The sequence below is a fragment of the Colobus angolensis genome, unplaced genomic scaffold (genome assembly GCF_000951035.1).
Source record: "Colobus angolensis palliatus isolate OR3802 unplaced genomic scaffold, Cang.pa_1.0 Scaffold36, whole genome shotgun sequence".
NCBI lineage: Eukaryota > Metazoa > Chordata > Mammalia > Primates > Cercopithecidae > Colobus > Colobus angolensis.
The window spans coordinates 6,640,553-6,653,428 of NW_012116932.1; the positions used below are offsets into that span (position 1 = coordinate 6,640,553).

At 39.9% G+C, this 12,876-nt stretch overlaps 1 protein-coding gene across 4 annotated transcripts in view; it reads left to right on the forward strand.

Annotated features, from left to right (window-relative positions):
* LRRFIP2 (leucine rich repeat (in FLII) interacting protein 2) overlaps positions 1 to 12,876 on the forward strand; it is a 130,660-nt gene that overhangs the window by 24,435 nt on the left and 93,349 nt on the right. For all 4 annotated transcript variants that reach the window (XM_011953344.1, XM_011953345.1, XM_011953343.1 and 1 more), the window contains exon 3: positions 2,946 to 3,090. In XM_011953344.1, coding sequence (XP_011808734.1) covers positions 3,001 to 3,090 — 90 coding nt within the window. In that variant the 5' untranslated portion in view covers positions 2,946 to 3,000. The remainder of the gene's footprint in view (positions 1 to 2,945; positions 3,091 to 12,876) is intronic.

Genomic DNA, 12,876 nt, shown 5'->3' on the forward strand with positions numbered 1-12,876 from the left:
TGCTGGATCAAATGTAGTTCTACTTTTAGTTCTTTAAGAAATCTTCGGGTCATGCCTGGTGGCTCACGTCTGTAATCCCAGCACTTTGGGAGGCCAACACAGGCAGATCACCTGAGGTCAGGAGTTCGAGACCAGCCTGGCCAACATGGCGAAACCCTGTGTCTACCAAAAATACATAAATTAGCTGGGCATGGTGGCGTAAGCCTATAGTTCCAGCTACTTGGAAAGCTGAGGCAGGAGAATTGCTTGAACCTGGGAGGCGGAGATTGCAGTGAGCCGAGATTGCACCATTGCACTCCAGCCTGAGCGACAGAGCGAGACTCCAATCTCAAAAAAAAGAAATCTTCATATTGGTTTTCCATAGTGGTTGTACTAGTTTACATTCCCACCAGCAATATATACACTATTACTATTAGTTAAGTGTATAATCTTCAAAATTATGCTGAAGATGATTGGAGACCCCTGAGAAAACTTTTCTGTCCTTTTCAGGAGTTGTTCTGATTTGTGTCTGGGATATATCAGCTGCTACATTAAGAAGTACATTTTTTCGTGTTTCCTTTTTTTTTTTTTTTTTTTTTTTTGAGACGGAGTCTCACTCTGTTGCCCAGGCTGGAGTGCAGTGGTATGATCTCGGTTCACTGTACCTCCACCTCCTGGGTTCGAGCGATTCTCCTCTCTCAGCCTCCCAAGTAGCTGGAATTACAGACATGCGCCATCTCACCCGGCTAGTTTTTGTATTTTTAGTAGAGATGGGGTTTTGCCATGTTGGCCAGACTAGTCTCGAACTCCTGATCTCCTGTGATTTGCCCACCTTGGCCTCCCAAAGTGTTGGTATTACAGGCGTGAGCCACCACACCCAGCTGGTGTTTCCATTTTTAAATGAGTTCTTAATAATCATATCCAGATATATCTTCTCTAGTGAAATAAAAGTAATAAACCATCATCAGTCTTTATTCTGGTGGACAGAATAATAAGTTAGCTCTGATGAATGAGAAATGGTGTCAGATAAGTTGGGAATATCCTGAATCTTTATTGGAGAAAACTTTTTGGTGGAGTAGTTCTGCTTTATTTAGCCTGAATCAAGTAAATTCCAGTACATTAAAGTCATTTGGAATTTCAATATAGCCAATTCTGTGAGGACAGACTTACTTGAGAATTCCTTTGTGATTCATACTGTAATGAAATTTTGCTGGTTTATTTTGTTAAAGGAAGTCAAAATTTTTTTAAGTTATGGAATATTTAGCTAAATGAGCTATACTTGTTAGCAATGTGTATAGAAGAAAACAAGTCATGAAATTTGGCTTGCATTCTTTCATGGTAATCTTTAATCTCAAATACCATGTGTTAGAAAGGTTAGATGGTCTTTTTCATCCTTATTATTTAATCCTGGCGGATGGGTTTTTCTTCTCCCTTTTGTTAAAATAAGTCTAATAAGTAATAGTAACAGGTTCATAGATACATGTTTTTTTTATATTTTGAGAAGGAGTTTCCTTCTTGTTGCCCAGGCTGAAGTGCAGGGGTGCAACCTCGGCTCACTGCAACTTCTGTCTCCTGGGTTCAAGTGATTCTTCTGCCTCAGCTTCCCAAGTAGCTGGGATTACAGGCATGTGCCACCATGTCCCGCTAATTTTGTATTTTTAGTAGAGATGGGGTTTCACCATGTTGGTCAGGCTAGTCTTGAACTCCTGACCTCAGGTGATCCGCCTACTTTGGCCTTCCAAAGTGCTGGGATTACATGCATGAGCCACCGCGCCTGACGGTATGTTCTTAATCATTTGACTACATCAGTTTTGTTCATCACTGTACCTTTAGCACCTCCTGTAGTACCTGGTAACAACAGACACTCAGGTATTTGTTATATGGACAGTGTTGGTTATCGTTAATTACAGAATAATAAACCTTCATTTTTTTCTTTTATATGGTGGTTGGTTTTTTTTTGTCCGTTTGTTTTTTGTTTTTTTGTTTTTTGATATGGAGTCTCTCTCTGCCACCCAGGCTGGAGTCCAGTGACATGATCTTGGCTCACTACAACCTCCGCCTCCTGGGTTTAGGTGATTCTTGTGCCTCAGCCACCGGAGTGGTTGGGATTATAGGCATGCGCTACCACGCCTGGCTAATGTTTGTATATTTAGTAGAGATGGGGGTTTTACCATGTTGGCCAGGCTGATCTCGAACTCCTGGCCTCAACTGACCGGCCCGCCTCAGCCTCCCCAAGTGCTGGAATTACAGGTGAGAGCCACTGTGCCTGGCGTTGTTGTGGTTTAATTGGAATTTTTCTTAAATTACACTAAAAAGCAAAGTTAGTTTTGTAACTATAAGGCTTAGTAGTAAAACCACTTGAACATCTTCTAAAAGTTTAGGCTGAATAACTTCTGAAATGTTTTTCATTCTGGTATGGAAATTGGTTTTAGAAATAACTATAGTAATTTATTTATTTATTTATTTATTTTGAGACAGAGTCTCGCTCTGTCTCCCAAGCTGGAGTGGCACAATCTTGGCTCACTACAACCTCTGCCTCCTGGGTTCTAGTGATTTTCCTGCCTCAGCCTCTCGGGTGGCTGAGATTACAGACGTGTGCCACCCTGCTCGGCTAATTTTTGTATTTTTAGTAGAGACAGGGTTTCACCATGTTGGCCAGGCTGCCCAGCTATAGTAATTTTAAGTGGTTAAGTAGAATTTCCGCTGATGGCAACTTTCTGAGGCTAATATTATAATACACTCTCACAGGTTGCCGTGGGTAGCATAGTGAAAAGAGCTGGGAGGTTTAGTAATTAGTATAAAATTAAATATTCTAAAATTTATTGGAATAATTTGGTAGTGGGAAGAGGTATTTGGTGACTGATTTCTCTAGGAAGAAATACAATTTCTCTGTTAAAAGTGAATGTATAAATGAACATGAAAATTGCACAGAAAGAAATAAATTATTATGTTTTTGTTTACTTCAGGGCTGAAAACACAGTTAAATCACTTTCAAAGTTAAAAGACTGTTAAGAACACAAGATGGGGACTCCTGGTTCTGGGAGGAAAAGAACACCTGTGAAAGACCGATTTTCTGCAGAAGATGAAGCTTTGAGTAACATTGCCAGAGAGGTATGTTTGGTAAATCCCCTCTCAACACTGAGTTGCACAGATGTATTGTAAAAATGCCGGTTTGACAGAGATAGATGTTTACTAATTGAACTAGTTTCAGATGTTTATCATGAGCAAGATGTTATAACTGGTCTCTAAAATAGTGTATTAGAGTAAAATATAGTTGGATATTATCAACAGAAATCAAATATAGAGATGAATCTCTGAACAACACGTTTTATTTGAGACAACAGAATTGTAATTTGGGCATACACACAGACTGCATTGGTCTTTGGTATGTCCAAAGAACAAAGAAAAGATTGAGGTTTTTATTAGAGAAATGTTATGCGTTGTTTTGAAAGAAAATGCATTGGCACTAGCGAAGTTTTTGGGAGCTGGCATGCTCTGATTTGTGAGTGACTGTGGAAGGTAAAACTAGTCTTAGAGTTACAGCAGTTCATTTCTGCAGCTACTAGGTAAAACTGATCTTAAGGTTATAACAGGTCATTTCAGCAGCTGGCTTGCCAGATAATCCCTGGGCAGGTGCTTGTTCCCTAAGTGTTTTTCTTTTCCTTTTCTTCCCCCCTGGTCTCGTGACTCTGATTTAATTGGGTATGACAAGATAATTCCAATGTATATAATCAATTTTCACAATATCCAATGCATCCAAAATTAATTTTTCTTTATATTTTTGTGGGTTGAGTTCCATGTACTTGTTATAATGTATTGAAATTTATAATTAACCTTTCGAATGTAAACTTAGGATAATTAGAATGTTGAAGATATGAGGACTATATAGAAATACTCATTGGGCTATTCTGTTAATATGCTTTAGAGGTGGTATATAAATGTTGATGGAAACAATATTTCCTGTCTGTTCAGATTCAATGTTTTATTTTTTGAAACATTGCAGTGGAATTTTTATGTTTAATTCTTTTAGTTGGTAACAGAACTTCTGGGGCAATTTTGTTTCAGTTTGTTGTAACTCAGAAAAAAGAAAAAGGGAAGGGGTGTCACCTGTTGAATCACTGGCAACATTTCCTGCAGTATATTGGAAATTTAACATGACTACCAGCTGAGATTTCTTAGTCAATTGCCAACTTTGTTTCAGACTCTATCTGCAACTGCAGACTGACCATAAACTAATATGGTGTGAGAGTTGCTTAGAGCATCATTAAGAGCATCATTAAATTATATTTTTTTGGTGAGAATTATTACCATAGCACTTCCTCTTTGTTATTAGTAAATAACTCATTTAGGAATAGTGTAGTTTCCTTTTGACACATTACACACTCTTTTGATCCAGCTCATTGTTATGATTTTCCTTTTGGAAGCTACTCGGTTAGCTTTTGAATTAGAAGTCAAATGCTGTAGGAGGCTATTTGAAGCAAAGGAAAGTTACTACCTAAAACCTGATAAGAAATTGTGATATTACTATAACAAAAATACATTAAAAATCAATGAGAGCATTTGGATTGTTTCCATGTCTTTGCTGTTGTGAATAGTGCTCCAGTGAACATACATGTGCAGGTATTTTTATAATAGAATGATTTATATTCCTTCAGGTAATGGGATTGCTGGGTCAAATGGTATTTCTGGTTCTAGGTCTTTGAGGAATCACCACACTGTCTTCTACAATGGTTGAACTAATTTACATTCTCACCAACAGTGTAGAAGCGTTCCTGTTTCTCCACAGCCTTGTCAGCATCTGTTGTTTCTTGACTTTTTAATAATCGCCATTCTGACTGGTGTGAATGGTTTCTCATTGTGGTTTTGATTTGCATTTCTCTAATGATCAGTGATGTGGAGCTTTTTTTCATGTTTGTTGGCTGCATACATGACTTCTTTTGAGAAGTATCTGTTCATGTCCTTTGCCCACTTTTTAATGGGGTTTTTTTTTTCTTGTAATTTTGTTTAAGTTCCTTGCAGATTCTGGATATTAGATCTTTGTCAAATGGATAGATTGCAAAAACTTTCTCGCATTTTATAGTTTGTCTGTTCACTCTGATGGTAGTTTCTTTTGCCTTACAGAAGCTCTTTAGTTCATTAGATCCCATTTGTCAATGCTTGCTTTTGTTGCGATTGCTTTTGATCATGAAATTTTTGCCTATGCTAATGTCCTTAATGGCATTGCCTAGATTTTCTTCTAGGGTTTTTATAGTTTTGGGTTACATTTGAGTTACATCAACTCTCAAATGCCCGTCAATGATAGACCGGATAAAGAAAATGTGGTACATACACTCCATGGAATATTGTGCAGCCATAAAAAGGAACTATATCGTATCCTTTGCAGGGACATGGATGGAACTGGAAGCCATTATCCTCAGCAGACTAACACAGGAACAGAAAACCAAACACCACATGTTCTCATTTATAAGTGGGAGCTGAACAGTGAGAACACATGGACACAGGAAGGGGAATAACACACACTGGGGCCTGTGGAGAGGGAGCACAGCGGGGTGAGGCAGAGCATCGGGATAAATAGCTAATGCATATGTGGCTTAATACCTAGGTGATGGGTTGATAGGTATAGCAAACCATCATGACACATGTTTACCTATGTAACAAACCTACAGGTCCTGCACATGTATCCCAGAACTTAAAAATCAAAGAGATATTTTTCAGTTAAAAGATGAAAAAGTAGATACAACTTTACAGTGAGTGATCTTAACTATTTGCACAAATGAAGCATTTTGGAAGCAACATAATTGTAGTTGAAAATTGAAACTACCCAGAATGTTTTCTTTCAAAATTGGCGAGATTTGCCCTGATTTCTATAAGGGAGGAAAATGCCACCACCTTCTAGTGTCCTTTTGTGTTGTCACTAAGTATTTGAACTTTTTTTTTTTTTAATGTGATGCTTTCTTTAAAAAATTGTATAGGATTCTAACATCCAGCACTTATTGAGTGCTTACTATGTGGCAAACACTATTCTAAGCATTTTGCATGCATTAATTCATTTAATCCTTATAAAAATCTGCAAAAAATTCTGCAATCAGTTTTTTTATCTGCATTTTGCAGATGCGGAAACCATTGCACAGAAAAATTAAGTAACTTCCCCAAGGTTACATAGCTAGGAAATACTAGAGCTTGGATTCAGACCCTGAAGCTTGGCTGCAGAGTCTGTGCATTTAACCTTTTACTATGCCAGATTGTTTCTCAGTCCTCTCTAATTCCACCATTAATAGCGTGTTTTTTGTTTTTCAGTAATTTTTCATGACTTTGAAAGCAGTTTCACATCTTGATTCTCTCAAAAGTCTTGAGCTAAGTAGGATAGATAGATATTATTATTAGCCATGTTTACAGCTGAGGAAACAGATGATGTTCAGATAACTGTCTAAAATGTATCAGAAGCAAGGCTAAAAATTCAGCCATTTGAGTCATTGTTCATGTTCCAGGAGAGGTGGGCTTTGGAGACTTACAAGTGTGACTTTGAATTCTGGCTATACTAGTTGCTGGTTGAGTAATTTTGTTAAGTAACTTCTCTAGACTTCAGTTTCCTCGTCTGTAAAATGGGAGTAATATTATTTTGCTGTCTCACAGTGTTGTGATGGTTAGAGAAGATAAGGCATGTTAACCTTTAGAACAGTGTTAGGCTTGCAGTAGGCCATTTGTTGCTTATTGAAAAGCGGAAATTGGGCTGGGCGTGACAGGTCACGCCTGTAATCACAGCACTTTGGGAGGCTGAGGCGGGTGGATCACGAGATCTGGAGTTCAAGACTAGCCTGGTCAACATGGTGAAACCCCATCTCTACTAAAAATACAAAAATTAGCTGGGTGTGGTGGCTGGCGCCTGCAATCCCAGCTACTTGGGAGCCTGAGGCAGAGAATTGCTTGAACCCAGGAAGCGGAGATTGCAGTGAGCCGAGATTGCACCACTGCATTCCAGCCTGGGCAACAGAGCGAGACTGCATCTCAAAACGAAAAACAGAAAAGCAGAAACCGAAAATGAGAATAGAAGACTGGTAGAAAGGTAAAATGGACTCTTTTTGTAAAATAAACTTATTAAGACAGGTTTTTTAAAACACGACCGATCATCAGAGTCTCCCGGGGAGCTTTATTAGCGTACAGATTCCCAAGCTATACCTCATACTTAGTAAATCTGAATCTATGGGGGTTGAGCCCAGAAATCTGTATTGATTGGTTGATTGAAGGAGATGAGGTCTTGCTATGTTGTCTAGGCGGGACTTGAACTCCTGGGCTCAAGTGATCCTCCTGCCTCACATACTCTCACATTCTCTCTCTCTCTCTCTCTCTCTTGCCTTAAGTTAGAAGCAAACAAAAAATCCCCACAATAATAAAAATGATAAACTGCTTAATCTTTTTTGTTGTTGTTGTTAAATCTTAAGAGTTCAGTTTATCTTTTCCTAATTTCAGATTGTTTTTTGAATTGAACAGGGAATGCCATCAATAAAGAAAAACAGCTTCTTTTTCTTCTTGCTGCTTAGGATTTGCTCAGGTTTACATGCTTCTCAGTTGGCCAAAAAGCAGGTAATCTGAATAAAGAGGAAAAGAAGCAAAAAGCATAAATATGGTTTATAAACTGAAAAATTTGTGTGCTAAAATATGGAACTGAATGCATTTTAATAATCTTAGTAAAATAAACATAATAGAAATTTTACCATTTTAACCATTAAGTGTATACTTCTGTTGCATTAAGTACATTTACCTTGTTGTGCAGCCATCACCACCATCCATCTCCAGAATGCTTTTCTTTTTTTCTTTTTTTTTTTTTTGAGATGGAGTCTTGCTCTGTCGCCCAGTCTGGAGTGTAGTGATGTGATCTTGGCTCACTGCAAGCTCCGCCTCCCGGGTTCATGCCATTCTCCTGCCTCAGCATCCAGAGTAGCTGGAACTACAGGTGCCTGCCACCACACCCGGCTAATTTTTTGTACTGTTAGTAGAGACAGGGTTTCACCGTGTTAGCCAGGATAGTCTCGATCTCCTGACCTCGTGATCCGCCCACCTTGGCCTTCCAAAGTACTGGGATTACAGGTGTGAGCCACCGCGCCCCACCCAGAATGCTTTTCATCTTGAAAAACCTGAGTGCATTTTTATGTTTAATTTTATTATTGTTATTTTTTTGAGACAGGGTCTCTGTCACCTAGGCTGGAGTGCAGTGGCATGATCTTGTCTCACTGCAACCTCTGCCTCCTGGGTTCAAGTGATTCTCCTGCCTCAGCCTCCTGTGTAGCTGGGACTACAGGTGAGCACCACCATGCCCAGCTAATTTTTTACTTTTAGTAGAGGTAGGATTTCTGCATTTGACCAGGCTGGTCTCAAACTCCTGACCTCAAGTGATCTGCCCGCCTCCACCTCCCAAAGTGTTGGAATTATAGGTATGAGCCACTGCGCCCGGCCTCTGAGTGTGGTGGGGTTTTTTTTTTTTGAAACGGAGTGTCATTCTGTTGCCCAGGCTGGAGTGCAGTGGTGCCATCTCTGCTCACTGCAATCTCTGCCTCCTGGGTTCAAGTGATTCTCCTGCTTTGGCCTCCTGAATAGCTTGGATTACAGGCATGTGCCACCACACACGACTCATTTTTGTATTTTTAGTAGAGACAGGGTTCCACCATGTTGTTCAGGCTGGTCTCAAACTCCTGATCTCAAGTGATCCACCTGCCTTGGCCTCCTCTAAGTGCATTTTTAAAAAGATATTGAAAAGTTTGAAGACTATTCTGTGAAGGCAGGAATGTGGGTAGATTTATAAGTCCTATCATGTCTGTAATAGGCATGTTGCTGTTTTGCTCTGGGAGCTCAGGCTATTATGGCTGTAGGAAGATCTCAAAAGAGCAAATGTCGGAAGGGATCACTTTCCCTAGGGTTTCAGAAGACCAATCTGAATGCTTACCTTTTGTGTGTGTTTGGCTTTGATATTTTCATGGGCTTGTGAAAAATGCCATTTCAGAGTTGACTTTCAATGAAATTGTCTGAAAGCATATACCTGGTGTATCAAATTGGGGACCCTTAGATACCTAGCCTCTCAAAAGGAGAATGATGAGGGTAGAGTGAAAGCTAGTTATGCTGCCTTAACATAGTCAGTTTGGTGACTTTCCTTTTGAGAAGAAATTGAAGCCTCTTGAAGGGTTTGCAAAGTCTTTTTAAGGCATCACGGAAGTCTGGAGTATTACTGCTTTTCTTGTTTTAGAGCTGAAATTATGAAGAAAACACATTTTATGCATACTTCTTCAAGTGAAAATCACAAGAATGTTCCTTTTTTTTTTTTGAGAGAGAGAGAGTCTCACTCTGTCGCCCAGGCTGGAGTGCAGTGGCGCCCTCTCAGCTCACCGCAGCCTTCGTCTCCCAGGTTCAAGTGATTCTTGTGCCTCATCTTCCTGAGTAGCTGGGATTACAGGCGTGTGCCACCACACCCAACTAATTTTTGTAGTTTTTGTAGAGACAGGGTTTCACCATGTTGGCCTGGCTGGTCTCGAACTTCTGACCTCAGGTGATTGCCTGCATCGGCCTACAGGCATGAGCCACCATGCCCAGCAACAAGAATGTTGCTGATTTTTGTCCCTGATGATCTGAGATTTTTTTTTCTGGATCTAAAATTCTATGATTTCTTCCAAAGTCCAGAACCCAAAGAAAATTGATGTTCTTATGCATAGTTCTCTTAAATCTAGAGAATGAATATCAGACATAGAAACTGATTATCTTTTCTAGATCAGAGGATAGGATCCTGAAGAGGAAGTCATAAGTGACTTCCCCAAGGTTACATAGGTAAGAAATAGCAGAGCTTGAATTCAAACTCGTGAAGTTTGGCTCCAGAGTCTGTACATTTAATCTCTTACTATGATTAATAATTATTTAATAATTATTATTTTTAATAGAGACAGGGTCTTGCTATGTTGCCCAGGCTGGTCTCGAACTCCTGAGCTCATTCAGGATAGGATCATAAGAATTGGAGTCTAGTAAAGAGTATCCAGAGATTTTTGTGTTGAGCAGAATTTACACATAAACATAATTGGTTTAACTGAGTGTGGTGACATGTGCCTGTAGTCCCAGGTACTCAGCAGACTGAGGTAGGAGGATTGCCTGAGCCCAGGAGTTCAAGGCTTCAGTGAGCTGTGATCCTGCCACTGCACTCCTGCTTGGGCAACAGAGTGAGACCCCCACCTATAAAAATAAAAAATATGGCGTGTAAATTTACTTGTAAGAGGTAAGAAAGGAAGCTCCATGGCTGTTTCACATTTGTGTCTGCTAGAACATTTGGATTTTTTTTTTTTTTTTTGAAGCAGAGTCTCACTCTGTCATCCAGACTAGAGTGCAGTAGTGTGATCTCAGCTCAGTGCAACCTCTTCCTCTCAGGTTCAAGTGATTCTCCTGCCTCAGTCTCCCAAGAAGCTGGGATCACAGGTGCACGCCACCACACCCAGCTAATTTTTGTGTTTTTGGTAGAGATGGGGTTTCACCATGTTGGCCAGGCTAGTCTTGAACTCCTGACCTTAGGTGATCCCCCCACCTCGGCCTCCCAAAGTGCTGGGATTACAGGCGTGAGCCACTGCACCCAGCCTGGATTTCTTTTTTTAAAGTGTGCAGTTCAGTGATATTATCCCATATGTTTGGTTCGGATTATTCTGTGTAAATTGGATTTGTCTGAAAAGAAGCTCCACAGGAGGCAGAATTACTCTTATTTAAAATACTCATGTTCTCAGTGGTGGTACACAAAAATTCATAGAAGATTATGAAATGACTGGGTGCAGTGGTGCGTACCTGTAGTCCCAGCTATTTGGGAGGCTGAGGTGTGACGATTGCTTGAGCGCAAGAGTTCGAGACTAGCCTCAGCAACATAGCAAGACCCTGTCTCTTAAAAAAGAAAGAATATTATGAAATATGAGTTTTTTTTAAATTATAAAAAGTGAATGTTTTTCTGTCCATTTCTACCCAGTTAAAAAATAATTATCGGCCGGGCGCGGTGGCTCAAGCCTGTAATCCCAGCACTTTGGGAGGCCGAGATGGGCGGATCACGAGGTCAGGAGATCGAGACCATCCTGGCTAACACGGTGAAACCCCGTCTCTACTAAAAAATACAAAAAACTAGCCGGGCGAGGTGGCGGGCGCCTGTAGTCCCAGCTACTTGGGAGGCTGAGGCAGGAGAATGGCGTAAACCCGGGAGGTGGAGCTTGCAGTGAGCTGAGATCCGGCCACGGCACTCCAGGCCGGGCGACAGAGCAAGACTCCGTCTCAAAAAATAAATAAATAAATAAATAATTATCCTCCTTTGTGCCTATTGTTTTTATTAGACAGATTCTTTGAAAGAGGAAATGTAAGTTGTGCTTTTAGTCATTTAGGATTCCTTCAGGTGGTGTTAGTGCATGAATTCAGCTAATTCTATTTGTTTATTTGTTACTATTATTAATAATAATAATAGAGACAGAGTCTTGCTGTGTTGCCCAGGCTGGTCTCAAACTCCTGAGCTCAAAAGAGCCTTCTGCCTCGGCTTCCCAAAGTGCTGGGATTACAGGCCCTCAGCCAATTTTCTTTGAGTGCAGACTCAGTGTTTTCTCCATTTACACACTGAAACTAAGACAAAAGAGAAGGGTGAGGAATGTGATTGGGGTAACACTTTGCTTGTACTTTTTCCCTACTTCTAGAGCCTGGTCCTGGACACTTTTTGTGATAGCCAGTGTTACTCTCAGCATCTCACTGTCCCTTGATTTGTTCCTCTTACTGGAGTTAAGGGAGGATTATTGAGCCTTAAAACTTAGTCTTGCCGGGCGCGGTGGCTCAAGCCTGTAATCCCAGCACTTTGGGAGGCCGAGACGGGCGGATCACGAGGTCAGGAGATCGAGACCATCCTGGATAACACGGTGAAACCCGCCTCTACTAAAAAATACAAAAAACTAGCTGGGCGAGGTGGCAGGCGCCTGTAGTCCCAGCTGCTGGGGAGGCTGAGGCAGGAGAATGGCATAAACCCGGGAGGCGGACTTTGCAGTGAGCTGAGATCCGGTCACTGCACTCCAGCCTGGGCGACAGAGCCAGACTCCGTCTCAAAAAAAAAAAAAAAAAAACTTAGTCTTGTCTTAGTGTGACTGAAAAGTATTGGTATAACTTTCCTTGTCATAATCTTTGCCATTCCTGTTACTTACAGGGATTTGGAGAAAAATATTCAGATAGCACAATATCATTAACCTAAATTTGAAGACATTACTAGTAATACCCTTTTTCCCCCATCACAAGTATTTTTGTTAGTCCCCAAATTAGTATTTTTGGTTAAATATGTCATTGCAGATCCAAAGTTTTACTTTTTATATACTGTTTATTGGGTTGTATAAAGTCATCTCTCATTCCAAAAGAATATTTTTGCTGTCAGAAAGTCTCTGAGTAAATGGAAGATATAGTTGTTTGACATCAGAAAAAGATGAGTTATAATTTCTATAGTTTATCTACTCCATGTTGGTGTTTATGCTCAGAAAAATTTAAATATTTGTCCTCAACTACCAAAAACTTAAAGTGGTTAAACATAATCATGTTGTAAGATTTAATTAAAAATTTTTGTACTAAAGGGAAGTTGCTAGGAAATAGAGCAATAATTTTTGTTAATTTGGAAACCATGGCAACACAGTAAATATTATGTCTCTTAATTTGTCTTTCAGTGTTTTTTTGGCATAAGTGTCATGGAAGAGTAAACAAAATTAAACACAATGAACTCTGAGTCTTTGCTACCTGAGTTAGTCATTTTCTTTGAATGTTTTACTTTCTCAAATTTTATATTTCAAATTTCTTGAAATTAAAGCATAGTCTTTAAAGGCCTAAATTGTACATTATCTCTCTTTTGTCCATGCCAGTTGCATAGGTTTTATATTA